This window comes from Phytophthora parasitica (genome assembly GCF_000247585.1).
Source record: "Phytophthora parasitica INRA-310 unplaced genomic scaffold supercont2.42, whole genome shotgun sequence".
Taxonomy (NCBI): domain Eukaryota; phylum Oomycota; class Peronosporomycetes; order Peronosporales; family Peronosporaceae; genus Phytophthora; species Phytophthora nicotianae.
Genome location: NW_008649028.1, coordinates 284230 through 305522, shown reverse-complemented (window position 1 = coordinate 305522; position 21293 = coordinate 284230). Strand labels below are relative to the sequence as shown.

Here is a 21293-nt window from a genome sequence, read left to right as displayed (position 1 = left end):
CGATGTTGATTACAAAAGATTCTAGTAAAAGTTCTCATATTAGTTAGGAAGGGGTCACGAGGACGCACTAGAAAAGCAAAATCAAAGCTACAGCTCCGAAGGTGTCTGCGTTGACTTATTCTGGCGCGTTGGTCGTGTAGTGATACAAACAAAGACCCCAGGGCTCGCAAACGGTGGCCCGGCATTCAATACACTGACACACAACAATGTGGTGTGTGTCGGGAGGTTGCGCATAGTCCGCTCCAAAATTGCGCTGATATCTGACCGATTTGGTGGAATCATCCGCGTCGGAAAATGGGATCATCACGGTATGTCTGTATGGTCACGCATTCGTGGTCAAGCCGCCTTAAATCCAGTCGCCTTCGCTGTCATCACTGTCGTACTCGCTGTCGCTGTCAAAGAATGTGGAGCTCGATGAGCTTTGCGTGTTGGTTGTGCCATTCGTATGCCCGTTCGGCCTTGCCACCGGTGCCGAGCCATCCGGGAACGAGTTCGAGTGGTTGTAGGAGCTGGACGAGGAGAACTGCGATGACAGACCCGACGAAATGTACGAGTCGTCCAGAGACGATGACGACCGTTTCTCGTACACTGTACGTCGCTGCGGCATCTCGGGCGTTTCAGCCACTGATCCTCTGGGCTTCGACGGCACGGACGCCAGTGAGTGTCGCATCGGGAGTCCAGCGTTCCTGTTGTTGTATTGCTGGATCCTCTGCTGCTGCTTCATTCTTGTCGGCGAAGGTCCTCCTATCGACGAGGATCGGAACGAGTTGCGAGCCGCTAGCGACTGCCGCACGTTGTTCATCTCCGTGTTTGCGGCCTCGATGGCGTCGCTCAATTTGCAGAGCCAGAGTTCCATATCTCCGCTGTTTTTGGCCGAGACTCGCAGTATCCGTCCGTTATCGAACGAAATATCCAGGCCGTTGGTCACTGTGCCATTCACCTCCACAGCTTTCACATGGCCGTAGCCCTTAGCGGCGGCTCCTGTGTCTTCAGAGTTAAAGTAAGACAGAGCGTTCCCACGTAGCACGAAATACCGGCGTTTCCAGCTCTTTACACGAGCTCCTTCCTTCTTGAGCCAACCTGAGTGTGTCACTTGCTCGCTGCCGCTTTCACTTAGCGGAAGAGACTCAAGACGGTCCAAAAGCTCCATCTCATCGTCCAGATCCACGGGTTTAGAGTTGGCAGCCGACAAAGTTGAAAAGCGATCGGGAGGCGCAGCTACGAACTGCTGCGGGGTCGCTGTGGTGGCGTCCAGGATCATGTTGTACCAGGCGCTGGTGGCCTCGGCCGACGCCGTGTAGAGTTTGAGCACGCGGCCGCCGCGGCCGTGCACCAGCAGTCCATTCTGAATGTCTGTACTGAGTTCCACAGTGATGACCTGGAAGCTGCCTTTGGGTTTGACTGTAGGGACCAACTTGGACGTGTCGTAGTAAGTTAGCTGTCGTCCACTAAGCACCATGAAGCGTTTCTTCCAGTTCTTGACTAGCGAGCCCTGCTTGTACACCCAACCGGAGTACTCGCCGTCGATGCCGTTGAGCGCCATGGTCTGTTTGGTGGTCTGTTGTTGCAATAAGCACTGCGAACACGCCCGTAGCTGTTGCGATTGACTCGGAAAGGGGGAAGCGCTGGAATGTGCGTGAATAGCTTGACTGTTGGAAGGAGGCCCCTCCCGCACTTTTTTCTTTTTTCCGCACGCGAAAATCTACTCAAAATACTTAGGTATCCGGCAATAACCGGATATGCGTATACTAAAAGGGACGCATTGCATGTCTCGCTATGGCGTCAGCCACGATTCCCATTACAGACGATCCCCTCGGCAGTCATAGCCTTTTGAGCCCTGCTTATTCCTGTCTAAGGGTATTCCAATCCATGAATGTACCATAAAAATGGATCAGAGTACCTTTAGCTTGGAGCAGTGCACAAAATTTACTAATGGAGACAATTGATGTAGCTCGTTACTGGCGTTTTCCTCTCCTATTACCAGGTCTGCCTCGCCACACCAAGATACCATCCCCTCTAGCCCAGCCAGTCCGTCTCAAACTCACCAACACTCAATGGCTGCTGTACAAGTATGCTAGCACCAAGCTCATATCCCTACTTTGTCCCAAACAGAGCTAGCTAGCAGAATCTACGATTTTCCTCTGGTTCCATCGCAGGCAATGATCTAGTAACTATTTATACACACAGAAAAGTGCTGGAGTCACCCCCGGTCTCGCATTTGGCCACAAATTGCGGCACACGGTGCGCCATTCTAAGCTCCTTGCCAATTGGGTCTCCAGGTGTAAAAAGAGGGGGTGGTACTGTCACCGATGAGGCAATTAGACTGAAGGCAGAACGCTTCTCCGTGATCCTAAACCTCAAGTCACGTCCAAGTGGTTAAATAGATAGGCTTCATCGGTGGATCGGACGGGGCAGCAATAATGCTCTTTGTGCAGTTAGGATTATTAATGTATTTCATAACGATACCCATTTTATAACTAAGGGGTGAGAGGGAATAATATAAGGGTTTGAAAAGACGGAGCCGCCCACTTATTGCTGTTGAGGGAGTATTTCAATCCAGGGGATTACTAGCGAGGGGATCGTCTGTGCACCATGAGGTCCGCCTTCAATAGACTCCACCGCTATCCAGCGACATATGGAAAAGGTCGTTCTGATACCGACATGTATGGCTGCCGGCGATATGTCTCAAAGCTGCACAAGCTGAAATACACGCCACAGTAAATCTAAAAAACGCGCTAGCTCCTGTAGCTGAAATCACTAGCCAAAGCATATCGACATTCGAAGGTCGTGCAATTCTTGTGGTTGCTTCAGAAATGAAGATGTTGCTCTAAAAATGGGCTATACGGACTGTTTATGAAGTGTATACAGAACTCCAAAAAATCCAGCATTCGAAATATTCGGTCTTCACATTAGCTTACAAACATCAATACAAACCCTGGGTGGGTTCAGTCGCTCTTAACACAAATATCAGGAAAACGCCACCTCATGATATGAAAAAGGAATCGGCTGTTATGCTATGGCAGCTTCAACGTATACACGTCGTCGGTATATACACTTTTGCGGCGCCGCTGTCCCAGGCTGCTGAGCAGCAGCCACAACAACAATCAACGAAGCAACGAACGAAGACTTGCGTTTATATATTCCATGCATTCGCGAGCTGACCCCGCATCAATTCTCGACTCGTCCTACATGACGACGCAGCAGCAGGCAGCTTTGGGGTTTTCAGCGTCTGACTTGCTGGGCGGGCGCATGAGTATCGTGTTCTCCTTCATCATAGCTTCCCGACGCTCTTCTTCCAGCTCTTCTTGCAACAGCTTTTCAGCCAGTCGCATGCGGCGGATCGTGCTGGTGCCCGGCGCCGTGGGCGAGTACGGTTTTTCATTATTGTCCTCGCTCTCGCGCTCCTCCGCGACCTCGACGAAGCTGGCCGTGTTGTCGGGCATAGTTTCCACCACAATGTGGCGTCGGAAGGAGCTAGCAGCGTACAGTTCCGGCGGGTTGCTCTCTTTAAACTCGCCGTCCTCAGGCTTGTCTGCCTCCGTTTTACGTTCGTCATTGTGCGCCGAAATACTCTCATAGGACGGTGGAGCGTCATCCACACCAATAGGAGCCGCACCAAACAGCGAACTCGCCTCTTCGTCCGTCACTTCGGTGCTGGTCGCACTAGCGGCACTCGCGTTCGCCTGTCGTTTCGCAAACTCCCTCTCCCTGACGTTTCTCGGATCATCGTCAAGCGAGGGTCGTCCTTGTTGGCTCTTCCGCTGCTCTTGGGCATACAGCAGTCCACGTCGTAGTGCCTTGTGCCAGTCGTCAATATCCACTTCAGACTTGCCGCCAACTCGCATCTCTCGTCCTCCTTCGAACGTCACAGCCAATGTGAAGGGTCTAGTGGGGTCTCTTCTGGCTCCGATAACTCTACCACCGCCCAATCTTTCAGCCCCCATAGTGGCTGAGTATGTCAACTGCGTGCCACTAAGCACGAAGTAGCGCTTCTTCCAAGTGCGGAAGTGCTGGCCTTCCTTCTCAAGCCAGCCCACGCGTTGCTGCGCATCGTCTCCGGGGTTTTGCATCCTGCAATATTTGATAATCGCCTCGTAGCAGCGATCACATTCCTGCTTAGTGTCTGTGAAGATCTTGAGTTGACGTCCTTCTGTACCGTGGATCAGCAGCCCGTTTGTGATGTCCGGCAGGCGCTCGATGTGCGCAGCAGTCAGAGCGCCCAAAAGTTGCGCATGGTTCTCCTCGTCCGTATTCTTGTAGTAGGCCAGCTCTGCACGCTTGCATACGAGGAAGCGCTTCTTCCACGAGCGCACGAGACTGCCCTCCTTGAACACCCAGCCAGCATACGTCACCGGGTCGTCGCGCCCCATTCTTCCCCGCTTGGATACTTCGGGTGTGAGCTGGTCGAATGGATGTCTTTTTTGTGGGAAATCAGGTGTAACTCTGTTTCGTACTTAGTGTGATTGTCCTACGAAAGCCAAGTGAAGATTGCGTCTAGAGAATTTTGTGCACCTACAACGAACAAAATCAGAAAAAACTAACTTTTGCGTTTGATGAAATGATGGTATTTTGCGTTAGAAGCTGAGGCCGCTGACGGTGATAATGCAATACATGCTCCGGTTGTGGTCTTTGTGTTTGTCGCCTGGCCACTTGACGACGTGTGCGCCTGCAAATAATAAAGTAAATGTCAATTAGGAGATTACAATACAAAAGCTTGGTCATGGTTGTGTTATCCCTACCGTCTGTGACGGTATCCCAATGACAGGAGACCGAAGCATGCACGCCAGCACCGTTCTTCTGCATGATGAGGCAGCTCACTAGAAGAACCAGTCATCAGTAGAGAGTAGTAACTATTGCCTTTAAACTACTGCATACCAATGTACTTGAGCGGTTTCCGTAGTTCACTCAGCCCTTTCATGATGGACTCGCAGATGTAGTCGACCCACTGTGAAACCTTCAGCTCGTCGTAGACTTCGTCCTTCAGGCAGCTCTCGATGGACGTGAGGATGATGCGATCTACCTCTTCAGCGACAAACGCAAGCTCTTCCGATGACTGCAGCTCATCCGCCATGGTTGTCGGTGTTTAAGAGATGAAAGTCAATAGTCGCGACGGTTCATTAGGCATCGAAGCACATTTCGCTTCAGTTCCTCAATTCGAGCTAGTAGTGGAACTTCACGCAATTTACAGATCGATACACTGTAGACATGCGTTATGTATTGTTCAAATACCAAGGCAATCCTATAATTCCTCTCTCAATCGTCTACTTCCACCTTTGGCTGTGCTGGGTTGTGGTCGAGAAACCAATTCCCGAGCCACTTGACTGCTTGCAGACCAGGTGGTTTCTCTCGACACAACTCGGTTAGTCCCTTCACTACCAGATTCACCAATAGGTTCTCCTCTTCAGGTACTCGGCTGTTATTCCACGTACTAAGTCCCACCGGTGCACGTGAAAAGTAGGACAGAGCTGCCTGGTGCGAGACGATCGGCGACGGAAAGCTGATACCAGGAAGTGTGGACGACAACTGGTATGCTTCGAGCATGTTCAGTCCCGCAGTAACCGCGTCGTTGCCGGTGAAATACGCGTCTTCGACAAGCTCGAGCGAGTCCACGAGCGCAACATGACCCTCCAAGGTTCTCTCGATACCGGCCTTGTTGAGCTCAGCACGTGAAAATACTCTCGAGAATTTGAGCGGTGGACCGTGATCCTGCGATATCTGAAAGACCACCGCGGCTACACCAGCATCGTCCACCTCGAACACCCGAACCTCAAATTCCCCGCCGAGAAATGTGCGGCGTGCCTTGTAGCTGCAGGAATCATACTTCTTGTCCATTTGGCACACTGATCTAGATAGTAGTAGACGGTTGGTATATCGCAAATGGAGACCTTTCAACAGAAACTGAAAAAAAAAACAGCAAAAAAAGATCTAAAATACAAGGATGTTGTCTAAAGCTAGACGTGCATTTATCTAGGGTACAGAGTTGTAAATGTAGAAGATGTTCCTTTCCTACATCACCGTGCAGCAAGGTGCGCATCCGGTAATTGGAGGTTCTCCTTTAGCTAGCTTTTCATCTGATCGCTGTTGCTGGACTCGTTCTTCTTCAGCTAGTAGTTTGCGATAGTAATCTGCTCCAGTGGTGCTGAGTCCCATGTCTTCCTTTTCTTCTTCTTCGTCAAATGTTAGTTCTCCCTTGAAAGAGCGAGAAGTGTTAACCGCACCAGCACCAGGTTCCAGTATTGCCCCCTCTCCTTCTTCATCACGAAGTCGCATGAGCGTGTCGTTCGTAATTGTGTCGTTGATATAATCCTTAGAATTGAATCGACTAATGCGAGCTGCGCGTTCCTGATCTTCATCTTCACTCTCAGAGTCGACAACATCATCGGTAATATCCGAGACAGCGGTTGTACTACTGGAAGTACGACCTCGTGACAAGGCTTGGAGCCACGAGTTCTTCTCCGCTTCACTTGCTGCCGTCACACGCATCGTCTTGCCACTACGGAACTCAATCACAAGAGTAAGTGGCTTGGTGTCCTGATGCACACCTTTCACCATGCCATGACCGCGTGCCACGCCACCGATCTCGCTGTAGTAGATCAAGGCGCTATTTTTCAAAGTAAAGTAGCGCCTTTTCCATGTCTTGAACCGCTGACCTTCTTTCTGCAGCCAACCACTGTGACTTGCAAAGGATTGCAAGTCCTCACTTGATCTGTGGTCTATAACCATGTTCATCATTGGAATTTCAATCCCTGTCGAATTTCTCTCGCTTGCTTCTGCCACAGCTTCTTGGATAGCATTGAGCCATTTGTTGAACTCTCCATTCGACTCAGCCTGTACAATCAACTTTCGACCACCAACAGTAGATACTGTCAAACCCAGTGAGACCGATGGATGTGGCTCAACGTTAATGACGCTTACGGAGCGTAGTAGAGATCCCTTCTCGCTCTTGTAGTAGCTCAGCTTCGAACCATAAAGAGTGAAATACCGCCTCTTCCAACTCTTAACTTTTCCGCCTTCCTTCTTCAACCACCCGACACATCCTTGTGACTCATTTCGAGGAATTAGATCAGTAGAATTGCGTTCCTCGACCACTTGTTGATCGTCTTGTTCGGAAGCCGACGAGCTGAGTGCATCGTACTCGGGCTTATTCTGCATGGCTGCAATCCACAACGAGGGCCCTTCACCATCACGCAGAGATCTTTCGTACTCAGCATAGTCCTCTTCTGTAAACTCCACATCCACATCATTCGCGTTCTCACCAATATCATTGTCGAATTCTTCGTCAAACACAGCTGTCCCATTACTTTGAGACAAGAACGACTCAGCCAGGTTGGACGCTCTCCTAAGCACATCGAACCACTTCGAGAACGCTTCGTGAGTTGGAGCCACAACATAAAGCATTCGACCATTTTGGAAGCGAATATTGAGGCAAAATGGGCGGAGATTCCCCACATCAACTTCGAATACCACACCAGAGCCCAAAACTTCGCTATCAGCGCTCGCACTGTAGGCAAGTCGGCTGCTTTCAAGCACGAAGTAGCGTCGTTTCCAGGTCTTGAAGTTCTGTCCTTTCTTCAATAGCCACCCTCGGAAACCATTGTCTTCGTGGAGTTCTTCTTCTTGGTTGGAATTTGACATCCTTTCCGGTGGATTCTCTGCTGCGCTCCAGGATGCTTTGCACAGAGAAGCATACCACGCCTCGGTGTCGGCTTTCGTTTCACCATACACGCTGAGAGTGCTGCCTTCTTCAAATTGAATACATAGAGATCCCGATGACTTGAGGTTGCGGGTAACACTGGTCACGTTACCAAGAGTTTCGGATGTTCCGTTGACATGTTTGTAGTGCTGGAGAGTATTTCCATGAAGCACAAAGTATCGCAACTTCCAGGAAGATGCTGCGTCGCCTTGTTCGTACAACCATCCCCGTTTAATGCGGTTTGTAGCTGCAGAGACTGTGACTTGGTTGGCAGAGGAGCGATCAGTGTTGGCTGGAGTTGACGGCTGTGTGTTACTCGAGGACCTATCGCTGTCTTGAGAATGCAACACGTTTCTTGGGAATGGTGGTAGCTGATGCTTGCTTTGTCGATCTTCGCTCGATCTGCTACTCATTGGAGATGAAGGCTCTAAATTTCCATCAACCGGTTGCAACGGCGGTTTGCCAATAGCAGCACAGAGCGCATTCATCCACTTGTCTAGCTCTCGAACGGATTCTGCCCTGACGCAGATGGTATCACCGTTAGAACGCGATTTATCTGAGCCAAATTTGATCTCCAGAGCATCGGAGTGTTCACTGCTGTATCTGACGTCCGCCACATAAAGCTCTGCCGATAGCTGTTCCATGGGTCCTTTGCGATACTCCAGCATCCCATTCGCCAGTGACATATACCGCTTCTTCCATACTTTGCTGTGTTGTCCAAGCTTCTCCAACCAACCTTCGCATACTGCAGTCGAGTATTTCCGAGCGACCAAATCTGTATCACTCACTGTCTCCAATTCTTGATTTCCAACTTCTTCTTGCACTTTCATCACTTGACGCAGTGCCAACGGTTGGCCAATAGCTGCCGCAAGAGCTCGATCCCAGCCCTCGATCTCTTCTCTCGTGTCCGCTGCCACATGAACCACTTTTCCTCCTTTTCCAATGAGTCCCAGTGACAGAGGACTAGTCTCATCAGCCTTCACTTTCATCAGTGTCAGCGAATCAATTGGCACCGCGTTCCGATGAGCGCAGAACTCGACTGTCCTACCACTGAGCATGACATAACGTCTCTTCCAAGCCTGCAATTGTGGCTCCTCTTTGAGCAACCAACCTTCTTTTTCCACGGACTTCTTGGCAATTTTCGGTTGAGTCTGTGACATCCTAAAACTCGTCCCCTGCTCCCCAACTGCTTCTTTGATCTTACGGAACAGCACGCGACTCTCTTGTGCACTGGCCGTCGTCATTTTGAGGTCTTTACCTTCTCCATGAATGAACAGTCCGTTCTTTCGGTCGGGCGAATAGTCCACATTGCGTACTTTGAGACGACCCTTCTCGCCAACCCCATCGCCGCTACCGTCGCTTTTGGCTCCAGAATAATAGACCAGCTCTCGCCCACGTAGAACGAAGTAGCGGTTCTTCCACGTGCGCACTTTGCTGCCTTGCTTGGCGCCCCAGCCGCAGTAGTCCGGAGCACTAGACATATTGCCGACTCCAAATGTGCCTGTTGCTTGGCAGATTAGACAATGAGACAAAAAGGCTCTGATTTCTAGGCTAAAGTTCGTGAGAATTTGAAACTTGTCAGAAGGGATTGAGCGGGTACAGCAGGGAACGTTTAATTTCACGTGCTAGAAACCTGTAATGTTGAATATAGCTACGCTTGGGTACTTAATCCCATCTTGAGACTTTGAATTCAGGACAACCCCAAACGCCCAAGCCGGATTTCCAGACAAGACACACGGCACCACCATGCTGTACATGTAGCTCAATCGCGAGCAGTTGTTTGCCATTGCTTTGTGAATTTCGAACTATTATCCATAAATGTTAGTATATGTGACTCACACATATACAATGCACTCACATTATGTGAGTGCAATGCCCGTTTCCTGGTGACGACTGTGTTTTGCCAACAAGGTAGGTCCATTTCCAAGCAAAAGTTCACAACGAATTGACGAAGCATCGTTACCGGTAGGTTCAGCATTGCGAATGGAATGCATCCCTCTCTGAGATCAGTCAAACGTCACGCTTAAGTAAAGGTTCGCTACACATGCACGGCAACGGAAGAGTTCACACCATTCAAGCGAGCATACTGACAAGAGCTATCTTACGGGTAGACGCCCGCTGGCTACCGAGCGAGATAACCACATGCGCGCGACGCTGACGCTACCGCAACTACCAGATTGTCTACGTTACTACTGTCTATACCAGTTTCGAATACTCTCCCTTGATTAAACCGTGTTGTAGTAGCGGTCGCCATAGTCGCCGAGACCAGGCAGAATATATTTGCTGGCATTCAATCCAATGTCCAGGCCGGCAGTCACAACCTTCACGTCTGTAGATAGAAGAACACACAGCCGCATATTAGCAACTTGCACAACAAGGTATTAACGAACAGAAATTGGATACCTGGGAACGCGCTGAACAGTGAAGCAAGACCCTCAGGGCACGAAATGACGTTCAGGAATGTAATCTTCTTCTGCTCCACACCAGCGTCAATCAAAGTCTATGACAAACAAACAGCATCCATCGTCAAAAACACCATTCGCCACCAATATACCATGCAGTATACAAACCTCACCTTGATCGCCATGTTGACGCTGCCTCCAGTGGCCAGCATGGGGTCAACCAGCAGTACGTTGTCCAGCTCCTTTATGTTGGGTGGGAGCTTGGAATAATACATGATCGGGTGCTTGTCCTCGGACTTTTCGTCACGCTGGATCAGGATCTTGCCCACGGAGACCGTAGGATCGCACTCAATAATGGATTGCAGCAAACTGTCTCCTGCTCGGATGATGGACACAGCGCAGACCTTCTCGGCTGGCACGAGGCCCGTGAAAGAGTCGCCTGTGGGGGTCACCACCGTCTCCGTCTTGTTCGCGCAAGCTGCCAATCCCTCCTCGGCCAGGATCCGCATGAGGCGGTCGGCGTAGAATTTGAACTCAGTCGGCGTCGTCTTCTCGTCGCGCAGTTTGATCTGCAGCGGAGCCAGCGCGCGATATCGTAGCACGCTCAGATTCGGGTACTTCGTCTCCATCTCCGTGATCAGCTGGGGGCTCGCCATGGCTTCGGTTCAAGTGTGGTAAAAAATCGCAATTTGGACTGGTCGTGTGATGGTCATCAACCGTCAGAAATTATGGGCATGATTGGGAGATTATTTGGGAAACGAATCTTAAGCGAAAAGTCTTGGACTTCCATAAACTGCCGCCAGTGCCGTTCAAATTGAAAGGCACTGGTGGCAAGGTAGAGGCTGATCTGGCACCACAACGAGCGCTATAAGGTAATTGTAATTGCTCCATTATTGCCTTGCGAAGACCATCGGCGACAATCATGGAGTCCTAGTTGAAGTGATGAAAATGAGATCCTCACCACCAAAACATTTCTTTGTAGTTGCCCAATTGTCAATGAGGACGGATGTCATGGATTCTCTTTGCCAGACACATTCGTTTAGCGACCGGGTGTCATACGGATACGAAATGAGCGTCAATTTTTGAGCACTTTTGAATATTTGGACACCTTATACTTACACCTCGCTTCAACCCCAGGATCTAATACTAGCGCTCTCAATATTTGCGCTCCATCCAGTAGCTTAGGGCGCCGACAAGAATGTCGTAGCTCGCGGCCAGTGCAATGTACGTCACGATGTCGCTGCCACCGCTCACATTCAAACGCTGGACGTTTTTGTAGCGCTCGCACGGGACACTGAGCGTACTGCTACAAATCGACGCACGCGACGGACCGGACACCTCGCTCATGGTCATGTAGTGGAAGTTGGGGTCCCCTGGGGGCGACTTGGGCTTCTGGATCGAAATGGACGTCGTGACTTTACCCTGCGATATCACCTCAGAGTTGAGCAGGCAACGATACCCCTGGCTCTTGGATTTCTTAACGAAACACACGTTCTCCTGTCGTAGCCCTCCCTTCTGCACGTCGGGAACCATGCGCTTCACCGCCACCATGTGATGTACGCCACCGGCGTATTTCTTCAACGACAATGTGTAGATTTCGCCGTAGTTTACATGGCGTATCGACCACTGCTTGCGGGACACACGCACGATCTCGAATAGTTTGCGGCGACCGAAGCCGTACACGTTGCACAGCTTGAGTCCATGCAATGGGCGAAACTCACGCTTGTCCAAGATATAAATGGTGTCTGTATAGTACGATAGCACACCGCGGGATCTCATGAGAGTCTCACTGGCTACAGTCGACTGGCGGTACTGGTTGTTAGCAGTTGCTGCTTGTTCGCGGAAGAAGTCGCCGTAGCGCTTTACTGACTTGTAGTAGGTGTCGCACATACACGGCGCATCGGCCCCTGGTGCCTTGCTGTGCGACTCCAGAAGCTTCTCGATTTCTCGCGACAAAGTCGACCCCTTCGTTGCACCCACGAGATCAAGATACGTGGCGTTCATGAGCACTGGGTCCACGTCCGAAATGGCCTCCAGTACGTCCTTTACTTCCATCGAGATCTGTTCTGGGGACACGTACATCCGCTTCAGTGATCCCATCAATCCGTCCTTTAGGCAGTTCACCTCGATGAACCGCAGCTGATCTGCACACTTTTTGTCTCTAGAGAGCTTTTTAAATACTTCCAACGCTCTGGACGGCGAGCATTCAAACGTTTGCTGTGCACGCCCCACTGAAATCTCATAACGGAACAGCAAGGTATCTGTAATTCCGTTGCTCGCCTCACACGAATTGATGTCTACGCGGTTGCATGGAATCTGCTCGGCTGTTCAGGGCACAATACCAGGATCAGCAAATTCCTCTTACAACAACGGTACGTCAAATCACCAACTTACCGACAAGCACTGGCTTGGGGTCATGCAGTTCACACACGTAGGTTGGTATGACATCTTCGTTTTCACTTTCTTCTTCTTCCTTGTCTTCCTCGTCCTCTTCGTCCGAATCTGGAATCACTATCGAACTAGTGGAGACGTCGTCTCCGTCTGTGCTAGTGGTGTCACCGTTGCCGATTTCCGAGCTGCGATCAGTCTCGGTTCGAGACGAGTCCCGGTCAGTGTCGTCTTCAGGCTCCGGCTCGTTCACCTTCATGATCTCCATCGAGGCTTTGCGCTTTGCGGCCGCCGCCCGTTTGCGGGCCAGCACGTCACTGGCTGGCGCTGAGTGCGCGCCTCCCCTCTGGCTGCTGGACGCCGCCGTGGGCGTCAGTGTGATGTACGAGTCCGAGAGCACATCCGCAGAAGCCATGACAGAACAATGGCAGCGGAACGGCGGGCTTGGCGGAATCGGGAATGTCTCGTTATGACACTGAGGGCCAAAAGCGACTGACGCGTGATGATGCTCTGTACGGCCAGACTCAAGACTCGTCTCTTTGGTGCTTTCTGCGATATAAATTTAAAAAGTTATCCCAAACAGTTAATGTATCGACTTAATAAAATTCGGTATCATTAGCACCAACAGGTTAAAGAGAAAGTTTACCCTTCCCCTAATTTGAAATCGGTTGCAGTCGCGTTTGAGTGAGCAGAGACAAGATAAACCTAGCGCGACCGACTGAGCGAACGCAATTTGGCCAACTTCACACTTCCATTCTGTACTGTTGAGCCAGGAGATAATCCGATGTGGCTATTCAGTAGTATGCGAAAAGTTTTGCAATGTGCCAGCAGGGCAGCGATTACTCGACGCTACTAGCGTGGAGGGTGCACGCTACGTCGCTGAACCGCAATCGGGTCATTTCATTGAATTGAATGCGTTAGCGGGCTTGTCGCTGAAGGCTAGATGGCATGTTAGCGCTCAGACAAACTGTGTTCCGTCACGGAACTTCCGTGTACACTTCATGAGCATGACATGTTCGGTCATTTGGATCCCCTCAGGCTCACGTTCTGGCGCGACCGACAAAATTCAAAGTTGTAAGATTAAGTTTTGTCTGTCGCTCCAGCGGACTTCTGTTGGTGGCATGAGCACACTTGCCGATACCTACTGAATCTGTTGAAGTCCCAAAAAGATCAAGTCGGTTTGTGGCTCTAGCCCACAAATAAGTGAAGGTTGGGAAAACGTTTCATTGAGTGCTTCTTTCACCCAAAAGATTCGATGCAATAACAACAAGGCGGGGCGTGGCAGCTAGCGCGTTGCTTTCCCGCAACAAACACAAATCACCTTGTAGTGTCTCTGATTGAGTTACGGTACATGTTAAAGAGGATCGCACCTGCTCAGGATCGTACAAGCTTGTCCTGGCAAACCCATTTATCGGCGTTCGTACTCAGTCATCTGAATCCGAAATCGGATACCTTGGTGCTGGTACCATTTGTGTCCGGTATTAATGCCCTGACGATGGCGTGAACAGCGTCGCTGAATTGAACTGCAAAAATTTAAGAGACGATCATTGTGCGATACATGTATCTGGGCGCGGGGTCGTTGGTGGAAGTCCGATAGCAGAACGAATTTCACTTGCCATTTTTTAGATATAAAGAAAATTTGTTTTGTTGCTGAGGGACAAGTGGTGGATTTCATTGTGACTCTGCCTCCCAGCTCTACATGTACGCGAACACGATTCACACTGCTATCAGTGCTTTTTTCTCTTATCGCGGGCAGCAAACAAGGGCTAGTCAAAAGCCATGGCAACTGCGACTGCTTCAGGTTTCTTGTCTTCGGTTGGACGAACTGGGACATTCTCAAAAGCGCGGGTGGCGTCCAGATGGAAGTCGCTGTTGAGTGCATCCTCCGATCGAGCCGACGGGGGGACGTAGCCGACATCCGTCGGGAATACACTCAGCGTCTCGTACTCCCCGACCAAGTGGATAGCAAAAGTTACACGCTCGTGCACGCCGTTGGTGATGATAACCTCATAGAAACCAGGGAAGCTTGCCTGGTTGCCATTGTCGTCAACCAAAGCCAGAGTGCTCTGTCGGATGCGGAAGTTTAGCTTGCGGTACTGGGTGGGGCGTAGACTCACACGACGGTAGTCGAATAATTGCTCGTTCAGCAACGCTGCATTGCCAGTCGCATTGACCTTCAGAGGTCGGAAGAACGCGAACACCACTTCGTCTCCGACAATATCGCCGTCGTTCGAGAGGATAACCGTGACAGTTTGGTCCAAATTACGCGTTACTACAATGGGTTCGCTCGGATCCGTCACACCGCTCGCGCTGTCAAGTGCCAAGGTGAATTTCGTGTAACTGAGCCCCCAACCGAACGGGAACACCGGTACCTCCTTGTAGTAGCGGTATGAACGACCAGGATACTTGGTCATACTCATGCTCTTCATGTCCACGCTCTTGATATAATTAGATGGGTACATTGTAACGGGAAGCTTGCCACTTGGGATTGCATCACCGAAGATAATGTCACTCACAGCTTGAGCACCGAAGAATCCGGGGTAGAACGCTTCCACGACACCATCCGTGTGCAAGATAAGCTCCTCAGCGCCCACCACGCCGCCGTTAAAGAGGACCACAACGGTCGGTTTGCCTGCACGGCGAACACGCTTAAGGAGTTGCATCTGGATATTAGGCATGTCGATATTCTCTCGATCCCACGCTTCACGCTCGATTGACGTATCAATCCCCAAAAACAACACGACGGAGTCTGCTTTTCTCGCTGCCGCTTCAGCCTCGTCAAAGCCTGCAGTAGACGTGTCGTTAATACCGGAGCCTTGAGCGTACACGGTGTTCGACGCTCCATTCGCGATAGTGATCGCCTCCAAAGGCGTCTGCACACATCCAACTTCTAGGTAGTCGCCGTGACACATCTGCCCTAGATAATTGCCCAGTAGAGCGCGTTTGGCCTTCGCATGTGGTCCAATCACCGCTAACTTCTTGCCCTTGGCTAATGGCAAAATATTGCCATGATTTTGCAGTAAAACTATCGACTTTCGCGTGAGATCCAGACTCAGTTGCCTCGATTCCGCCGTGTTCACCTCATTGGGAGCCACGTGCCAGTACGGTTGATCGTCGATTGGGTCAAACAAGCCCAACTCGAAGCGCAGCTTGAGCGTTCTTCGCATGGCATCGTCCACCGCCTTCACCGGCAGTTGTCCACTAGTCACAAGCTCTTCCAGACACTGCTTGTAGACACTTCCACTGTTGATATCTGTTCCTGACAAGATGGCAAGTCGCCCTGCCTCACACAATGTCTTGGTGTAATGTCTCTGATGGTAAATACCAGCAATCGCTCCCGAATCGCTGGTAATGTATCCATCGAAACCCAACACGCCACGCAGCAACTTGGAGTTAAGCTGCTCGTTCGCACACATGGGCATGCCGTTTACAGAGTTGTACGAGCACATGACTCCCTTGGCCTTACCGTGCACGACCGACGCCTTAAAAGCCGGCAGATACGTATCAGCGAAGTCATATCTCGACACAACCGCGTTAAACGCCATTCGATCAATCCCGTCATAGTGTTCGTACGAGTACGCGGCATAGTGTTTCAGTGTTACGACCGCCTGTAAGAACCTTTTGTCCTTTCCTTCCTGTAGTCCTTTAGTATACGCGACGCCGTACTTGCTGTTGACCAGTGGATCTTCAGAGGGAGTCTCCATGTTCCTTCCCCATCGGGGGTCTCGGTTAATATTAATATTGGGAGACCAACAGTCTAGTCCCAAGTGAGGACCTGTGGCATAGTTCTCTCTAGCCCCTTCAAGCCACAAAGCACGGAGCTCCCAGCCCACGACTTGGGCCATATCGAACACCGCTTGTGGGTCGAAAATGGCCCCAAGGTTCACAGGATTCGGGAACGACGTGGCGCAGTTGGTGCCGCACGTCGACTGCACGCCGTGCACACAGTTAGCGCCCCAGTTGTACTCGGGCAGACCGATGCTGCTCATGTTGCCTTTGGGGCTGGCACGGGCGGTCAACAGCGTCACCTTCTCGTCCAGCGGTAGACGACGTAAAAGGTCCTCGACGCGCTCGGAAGTCGACAGCGAAGCATTGCAAAATGCGAATTGCTGGTGCGCCGAAGAGGAGCAAGCACGCGGGATGGATGCATCCGTCGTAGGGAGACTGATGGCACAAGCCAGCGGCACTAACAGGGGGAAGAGTCGCATCGGTGACCTTGGTGTGTTGGAAGATCGGAGGCGAATCAGATTTGGTTACATCAGATTTGACAGGGGCTAAGCAAAAAAGATATTTTGACAATAAAAAACTATTCAGCATATTTTTTAAATAATGTTTGAAGACCAGGAGCAATTAATAATTACTGAGTGATAACGACTAACAAAGAGGTCAAAACGCACCGTCGCAACATCATAGCTTGATATTCTGCATAATTGATGCACATACGAAGTATTCGCTTTATAAACCTCTATGCTAACAAGCGGTCCGATTCTTGAGGAGATGCTAGCTCCTTTTCCTTCAAATGCGAGCGCTTGACTGCTTTGTCAGCCTCTTCTTGCCAATTTGGTTGCACAAACGCTGGGAAAAAGCTAACAACAGAAGTCACGGTATACCCGCATATCATGCCCTCCCAAATACCCAGCAGACTTGGGTGAGTTGTATGGACACCCAACAGGTAAGCTGAAGGTATGCCGACTAGCCAAGCACCAGCAACCATTCCTACTGCCAGTGGCATTGGCCGTGCTTGAGCTTGAAGCACAGCCTTTGCAAAAGTATTTTTTCAGTTAGCAAAGTACAAAGCCATTTTTTTTAAGACGAAAAGAAGCAGACTCACCAGGGCATAGCAGAAGAATGACAGTATAAAATAAGCCAGCGCTGCCAGAGAACACACCTGACTAAACGCTGAGATGACCACCGGGTCGTCCGAGAATATTTGGCCCAGATGCCGCCGCGAGCTAACGATAACCACGCTGTTTGTCGTAGTGAGTGTGACGATGCAGACCCCACATATCCTAGCTGCAAGACCAGCTTGCGACGGCTGGCCAGCACCAAGGTGGTTCCCGATTCGAGTGACCGAGCCACCGATGACAGCGTAAAGTGGCGAAGTAGCAAAGAAGAACAACTCCATCATAGAGTTGTGTGTCCCTAGCTGGAGCTCACCAATGTTGGCTGCAAAAAGCGTCAGCACGGTCAACTGTGAATTCTCCAGCAACTCGCCGGCTGCAAGCGGCACGCCTACCGATACCAAATTCCAGATAATCTGTTTATCGAGAAAGTGGGTATCCCAACGCCACGAGCATTGCAAATGGTATCGACGGTAGACGTTCATGTACGCGACGTAGCTCACGAGTCTCAGAGTCACCGCCACTGCAGTACCCAGTGGACAACCAATGAATCCAAGCTCGGGTAGCCAAAAGCGACCGTACGTGAACCCAATGGCGAAGAAGCCATTGAAAGCGACCATGAGCACGTCGAAGGCGGCAGTCGGGAGGACAATGTTTTGCGCCTGGTAGAAACTCGCGAGCACTTGGAACATGCTGCGTGGCCACAACCAAAGCAACGACAGCCGACCATACTGTCCTGCTAAAAAGGCCACGTGCTCTGCAACACCCGCCGTGAGGAGCAGGCTATCAAGGTTCCACCAGAGCAGAGCCATCGGCACGCAGGCTATGGTTACCAGAAGACTCGTTAACAGCGTGTATTCGCCCACCAAGTGATAGTTCTTGGCGCCGAAGGCCTGCGAGCAGAGCGAATTCATACCACCATTGAAGCCCTGCATGAAAACGAGTGTGGACAAGTCTAAACACAATTGCGCGTACGCAACTGAGGCCAGTTCGTCCACGCCCAAGTGACCCATGACACTCAGCTCAGTAATTGATACAGCAAAGTAGCAGTATGTGGAGAGTGCGCTTGGCAGAGCCAATGCCAGCAACGCGCGGGCTTCTAGGTAGAACCCCTCCATCATCACGCGCATTCTCCGTAATAAGCGACGCTTCAAGATAAAAAGATCAGGATAAAATTTATCGATTCTTTCGTCATTAGGTTTCCTAAAATTAGGTGTGCGAATTTAAACTAGATCGTCTTCGCCTTAGCAGGGAAAATACTTTTTTTTTTCACGTAGCGAAGAAATATATATCAGTGATTCAGTCGCCTGTTTAGTTGAACGTGCTTAGTAAAACATAAGCATTTGTTAGTAGACCCCTTGATTCTGCTGGCTATACCCAAGACAGGGTTTTAGAGGAGAATGCATCATCAATGGGCAATAACATATTCGGACAATATGGGTTTGTCCAATACATACATAAATTCCTATTCTGGTTGTCATTAATTTGAATTGATTTTTGAGTGTCAAAATTTGCTTCACAGGCTGCAACGACTCGCAGTGCGCTACACTCTGTAAGGTAGGACTGGGTCAAGCTGGCAGCAAAAATGCATCGATAAACGGATTCCACATAAAGGTTTCTATTGCTACCTTTTTTTTTTTTTAATATTTTTCTCTTGGGAAATTTGATAGGCCGATGCTGCAGTCCATGCGCTGAATGTATGTTTTGACCATGTCCCCACTCCAGGTAATGTCCATGTCTTGAAATAAATCACTTACCATGTAATTTAAATCCCTAGTGAGATTAAGTCATTTGCACCTACCGGTCCTTCGCCGCACCAGAGGATGCTGACAGAGATCAGCAGAGACAATGTTAGAGTTATAGTCCATGTATTACGTTCAGGTATTGTCCATGAATTGTCCAGAAGTACACTGCCACACAGAAAATGTTAGAATTGTAATCCATGTATCGAATCGAGGTATTGTCCATGAGTCTTCCGTGTATTACGATCAAAATTAGCCAGAGTTACTGCGTGCTACCTCGTAGCACGAACTGACGGATGCGCTAGCGCAACAGCATGAGCCTGTTTGGAGTCACGTCCAACTCAATCGTGTTGTCAACCATTCGCCAAAACCTGAGCGTGACGTAATAGCCACATTTGTGGCTGTAAGCTTAAAAGCTGCTACTTTATACTGTTTTATGTGGTGGTGTTCCGTAAACAAAGCGCCGAACTGTGAATTTACATGTGTTAGCTATAAAATTTCCTCGCTGGATTGACGGCAGATGTTAAACCTTCGCAGGTGCTAGCAGCTTAGACTTCGACACGCCCACAAAGAAAATACGTGGTAGCAATCCTGCGAGAGTTCGTGACTAAAGACCGCTATTTCACTGGCGAAATAAAATATTACACCAACTTTACATTAAAAAGTGTAACGCCATACCGTAAAAATTCCCACCAGTCTGACCGATGCCAACCGGCGCTTCATTTTGACAGGGGCTATTTGCACATTATTTTGACAATAATGTGCAGAGTGTGCAAGTTCATGCACAGTATCTACACAGTCTCGAGATATAAACACTGCGATGATGGGAAAGCCTTGTATGTAACAGCCATATGCAGATCAGGTTTGTGAGCAGAACAACGGCGACTTAAAGCAAAAAAGGGGGTGAAAAGAGAGTGAATGTCTTCCTTCGAAAGCACGCGTTTTTCGCTAAGTTCACGAAGGAACACAATTCGAGCCAAATCTTGGAGTCATATCAAAGAGTTATATATTATATGAACGCTTCCAGAGCTTTACCCTGACTATCCTGAGGCATCCCTAGTCGCCCCTCCAGCAGCAGCAGAATCATGAATCGCGAGCAGATTGTGGCAGAGGTGCCTGTAACGAAAGAACTGCATTGCTGGCCTAGTGTTACCTTCGACACCGTTTGGCCGTTCGTCGCCAAGACGTGCCTCCAAAAACAGAAGAATATAAACGCCGCAGTTGTACTTGTCGAGTTGGGGAATCCACTCAAACGCTTCAAACCGAAAGCGCTTAGGAGATGGTAAAGCTGGCAGCAGCGATAGGATCTCCCCCTTTAAGTACCCCTTCAATCTATCGACGCGATCAGCCGTCCCCTGAGGATCATAGATAATCACTTGACCAGTCCGGATATTAACCAAAACAGCACACCAGTGATTTTGGCCGAAAAAAATAGTAGAGAAGAAGTACAGACTCTTCGTTGGTGTGGCTGTCTCCCTCAGAGCAGCCTCCACTTTCCCCCACACATCATCGTTCTTGATCGACTCCACATCATATACCGGGAATCTTGCTACAGAGGCAGGTAGAGCAAACACTTGTGCCGTAGCTTCATTCCGAGCTGATATAGTCCTTATTGTACGATCAATACAATCACATTCCAACCACTTTCTCCCACATAGTGTTGTCAGCGCAGCGTCACCACTAAGCATACCCACGTCCTTGAGTCCTTTTTTCACCGTTTCCTTAGCAAGAAGATCTTTCGTCCAGATCGAATTATCGGGCCTCCATGCATCTAAGTCAAGAGCATCGATCCATTTAATGGCTTCATCCACATCATTCATTTTGTTCAATGCGGTGTGCCAACAGCGCATTGCTTTCAACGTCGAAACGTTATACACTGTCCGGCCCACAGAAACAGAGACACCATGCTCAGGCATTTGCCTTTCATGATCGCTAAACCAACGATTCTGAAACAGCGCGACCTGTATAATACACGTATCTAGCACTCTTAGCGGCAGCACCGTCATTATGCGCTCCTCTGCGGTTGGGGCTTGTTTCTCTTCTCCCACACGGTAACCTTGGGCTTCTTCGTCTGCAAAATAGTCAACGCACGTAGGCTAGCGGCGTATTTGTTGTATGGAGCCTTAACCGCAACCGCTTCGAGGAGTAGAGCTACTGAAGGGGTTTCACCGTTAGCGATAGCATTGACACGTTGAATAGTTCCTCGCATTGCTTCGCGGTTTTCCTT

At 49.9% G+C, this 21293-nt stretch overlaps 9 protein-coding genes across 11 annotated transcripts; all 9 read right to left on the bottom strand.

The window, feature by feature from the left end:
• Positions 1–5: 5 nt before the first annotated feature.
• Positions 6–1676, bottom strand: PPTG_14630 (hypothetical protein). Its single transcript, XM_008911561.1, has one exon. It carries the CDS (start codon positions 1541–1543, stop codon positions 347–349), a length of 1197 nt encoding a protein of 398 aa, XP_008909809.1. The 5' UTR covers positions 1544–1676; the 3' UTR covers positions 6–346.
• Positions 1677–2880: 1204 nt separating this feature from the next.
• On the bottom strand, positions 2881–4479 carry PPTG_14629 (hypothetical protein). The gene has a single exon (XM_008911560.1). It carries the CDS (start codon positions 4368–4370, stop codon positions 3186–3188), a length of 1185 nt encoding a protein of 394 aa, XP_008909808.1. The 5' UTR covers positions 4371–4479; the 3' UTR covers positions 2881–3185.
• Positions 4480–4574: 95 nt separating this feature from the next.
• PPTG_14628 (hypothetical protein) lies at positions 4575–5088 on the bottom strand (the record flags this gene model as incomplete). The annotated part of the gene is made up of 3 exons (XM_008911559.1): positions 4876–5088; positions 4740–4817; positions 4575–4666 (listed from the first exon to the last, which is right to left on the bottom strand). The coding sequence occupies exons 1-3, from the start codon at positions 5069–5071 to the stop codon at positions 4575–4577; spliced, it is 366 nt and encodes a 121-aa protein (XP_008909807.1). The 5' UTR covers positions 5072–5088.
• Positions 5089–5245: 157 nt separating this feature from the next.
• On the bottom strand, positions 5246–5832 carry PPTG_14627 (hypothetical protein; the record flags this gene model as incomplete). The annotated part of the gene is made up of 1 exon (XM_008911558.1): positions 5246–5832. One exon carries the CDS (start codon positions 5830–5832, stop codon positions 5254–5256), a length of 579 nt encoding a protein of 192 aa, XP_008909806.1. The 3' UTR covers positions 5246–5253.
• An 82-nt stretch (positions 5833–5914) lies between these two features.
• On the bottom strand, positions 5915–9213 carry PPTG_14626. 2 transcript variants are annotated; one of them, XM_008911557.1, is made up of 2 exons: positions 6916–9213; positions 5915–6840 (listed from the first exon to the last, which is right to left on the bottom strand). In XM_008911557.1, the coding sequence occupies exons 1-2, from the start codon at positions 9172–9174 to the stop codon at positions 6007–6009; spliced, it is 3093 nt and encodes a 1030-aa protein (XP_008909805.1). In that variant the 5' UTR covers positions 9175–9213; the 3' UTR covers positions 5915–6006. The 2 variants fall into 2 exon arrangements, with proteins under 2 accessions (XP_008909805.1, XP_008909804.1); XM_008911556.1 differs by having other exon boundaries at positions 5915–9213.
• A 355-nt stretch (positions 9214–9568) lies between these two features.
• Positions 9569–11030, bottom strand: PPTG_14625. 2 transcript variants are annotated; one of them, XM_008911554.1, is made up of 3 exons: positions 10269–11030; positions 10097–10193; positions 9569–10022 (listed from the first exon to the last, which is right to left on the bottom strand). In XM_008911554.1, exons 1-3 carry the CDS (start codon positions 10749–10751, stop codon positions 9919–9921), a joined length of 684 nt encoding a protein of 227 aa, XP_008909802.1. In that variant the 5' UTR covers positions 10752–11030; the 3' UTR covers positions 9569–9918. The 2 variants fall into 2 exon arrangements, with proteins under 2 accessions (XP_008909802.1, XP_008909803.1); XM_008911555.1 differs by having other exon boundaries at positions 9569–10193.
• A 15-nt stretch (positions 11031–11045) lies between these two features.
• Positions 11046–13025, bottom strand: PPTG_14624 (hypothetical protein). Its single transcript, XM_008911553.1, has 2 exons — positions 12490–13025; positions 11046–12419 (listed from the first exon to the last, which is right to left on the bottom strand). The coding sequence occupies exons 1-2, from the start codon at positions 12896–12898 to the stop codon at positions 11251–11253; spliced, it is 1578 nt and encodes a 525-aa protein (XP_008909801.1). The 5' UTR covers positions 12899–13025; the 3' UTR covers positions 11046–11250.
• A 1004-nt stretch (positions 13026–14029) lies between these two features.
• Positions 14030–16737, bottom strand: PPTG_14623 (hypothetical protein). The gene has a single exon (XM_008911552.1). The coding sequence runs from the start codon at positions 16689–16691 to the stop codon at positions 14250–14252; it is 2442 nt and encodes an 813-aa protein (XP_008909800.1). The 5' UTR covers positions 16692–16737; the 3' UTR covers positions 14030–14249.
• A 211-nt stretch (positions 16738–16948) lies between these two features.
• PPTG_14622 (hypothetical protein) lies at positions 16949–18454 on the bottom strand (the record flags this gene model as incomplete). The annotated part of the gene is made up of 2 exons (XM_008911551.1): positions 16949–17242; positions 17315–18454. 2 exons carry the CDS (start codon positions 18452–18454, stop codon positions 16949–16951), a joined length of 1434 nt encoding a protein of 477 aa, XP_008909799.1.
• Between the last annotated feature and the right edge of the window lie 2839 nt (positions 18455–21293).

What these genes read in the sequence shown, in the direction of transcription:
- PPTG_14630 (XM_008911561.1), bottom strand. Translation starts at nt 1,543, where the DNA reads ATGGCGCTCAACGGCATCGACGGCGAGTACTCCGGTTGGGTGTACAAG.
- PPTG_14626 (XM_008911556.1), bottom strand. Translation starts at nt 9,174, where the DNA reads ATGTCTAGTGCTCCGGACTACTGCGGCTGGGGCGCCAAGCAAGGCAGC.
- PPTG_14625 (XM_008911554.1), bottom strand. Translation starts at nt 10,751, where the DNA reads ATGGCGAGCCCCCAGCTGATCACGGAGATGGAGACGAAGTACCCGAAT. An exon ending in GCGTCAACATGGCGATCAAG is followed by an intron (nt 10,194 to 10,268) that starts GTGAGGTTTGTA and finishes TGTTTGTCATAG; the next exon opens with ACTTTGATTGACGCTGGTGT. An exon ending in ACTGTTCAGCGCGTTCCCAG is followed by an intron (nt 10,023 to 10,096) that starts GTATCCAATTTC and finishes TTCTATCTACAG; the next exon opens with ACGTGAAGGTTGTGACTGCC.
- PPTG_14623 (XM_008911552.1), bottom strand. Translation starts at nt 16,691, where the DNA reads ATGCGACTCTTCCCCCTGTTAGTGCCGCTGGCTTGTGCCATCAGTCTC.
- PPTG_14624 (XM_008911553.1), bottom strand. Translation starts at nt 12,898, where the DNA reads ATGGCTTCTGCGGATGTGCTCTCGGACTCGTACATCACACTGACGCCC. An exon ending in CCCCAAGCCAGTGCTTGTCG is followed by an intron (nt 12,420 to 12,489) that starts GTAAGTTGGTGA and finishes TGCCCTGAACAG; the next exon opens with CCGAGCAGATTCCATGCAAC.
- PPTG_14629 (XM_008911560.1), bottom strand. Translation starts at nt 4,370, where the DNA reads ATGGGGCGCGACGACCCGGTGACGTATGCTGGCTGGGTGTTCAAGGAG.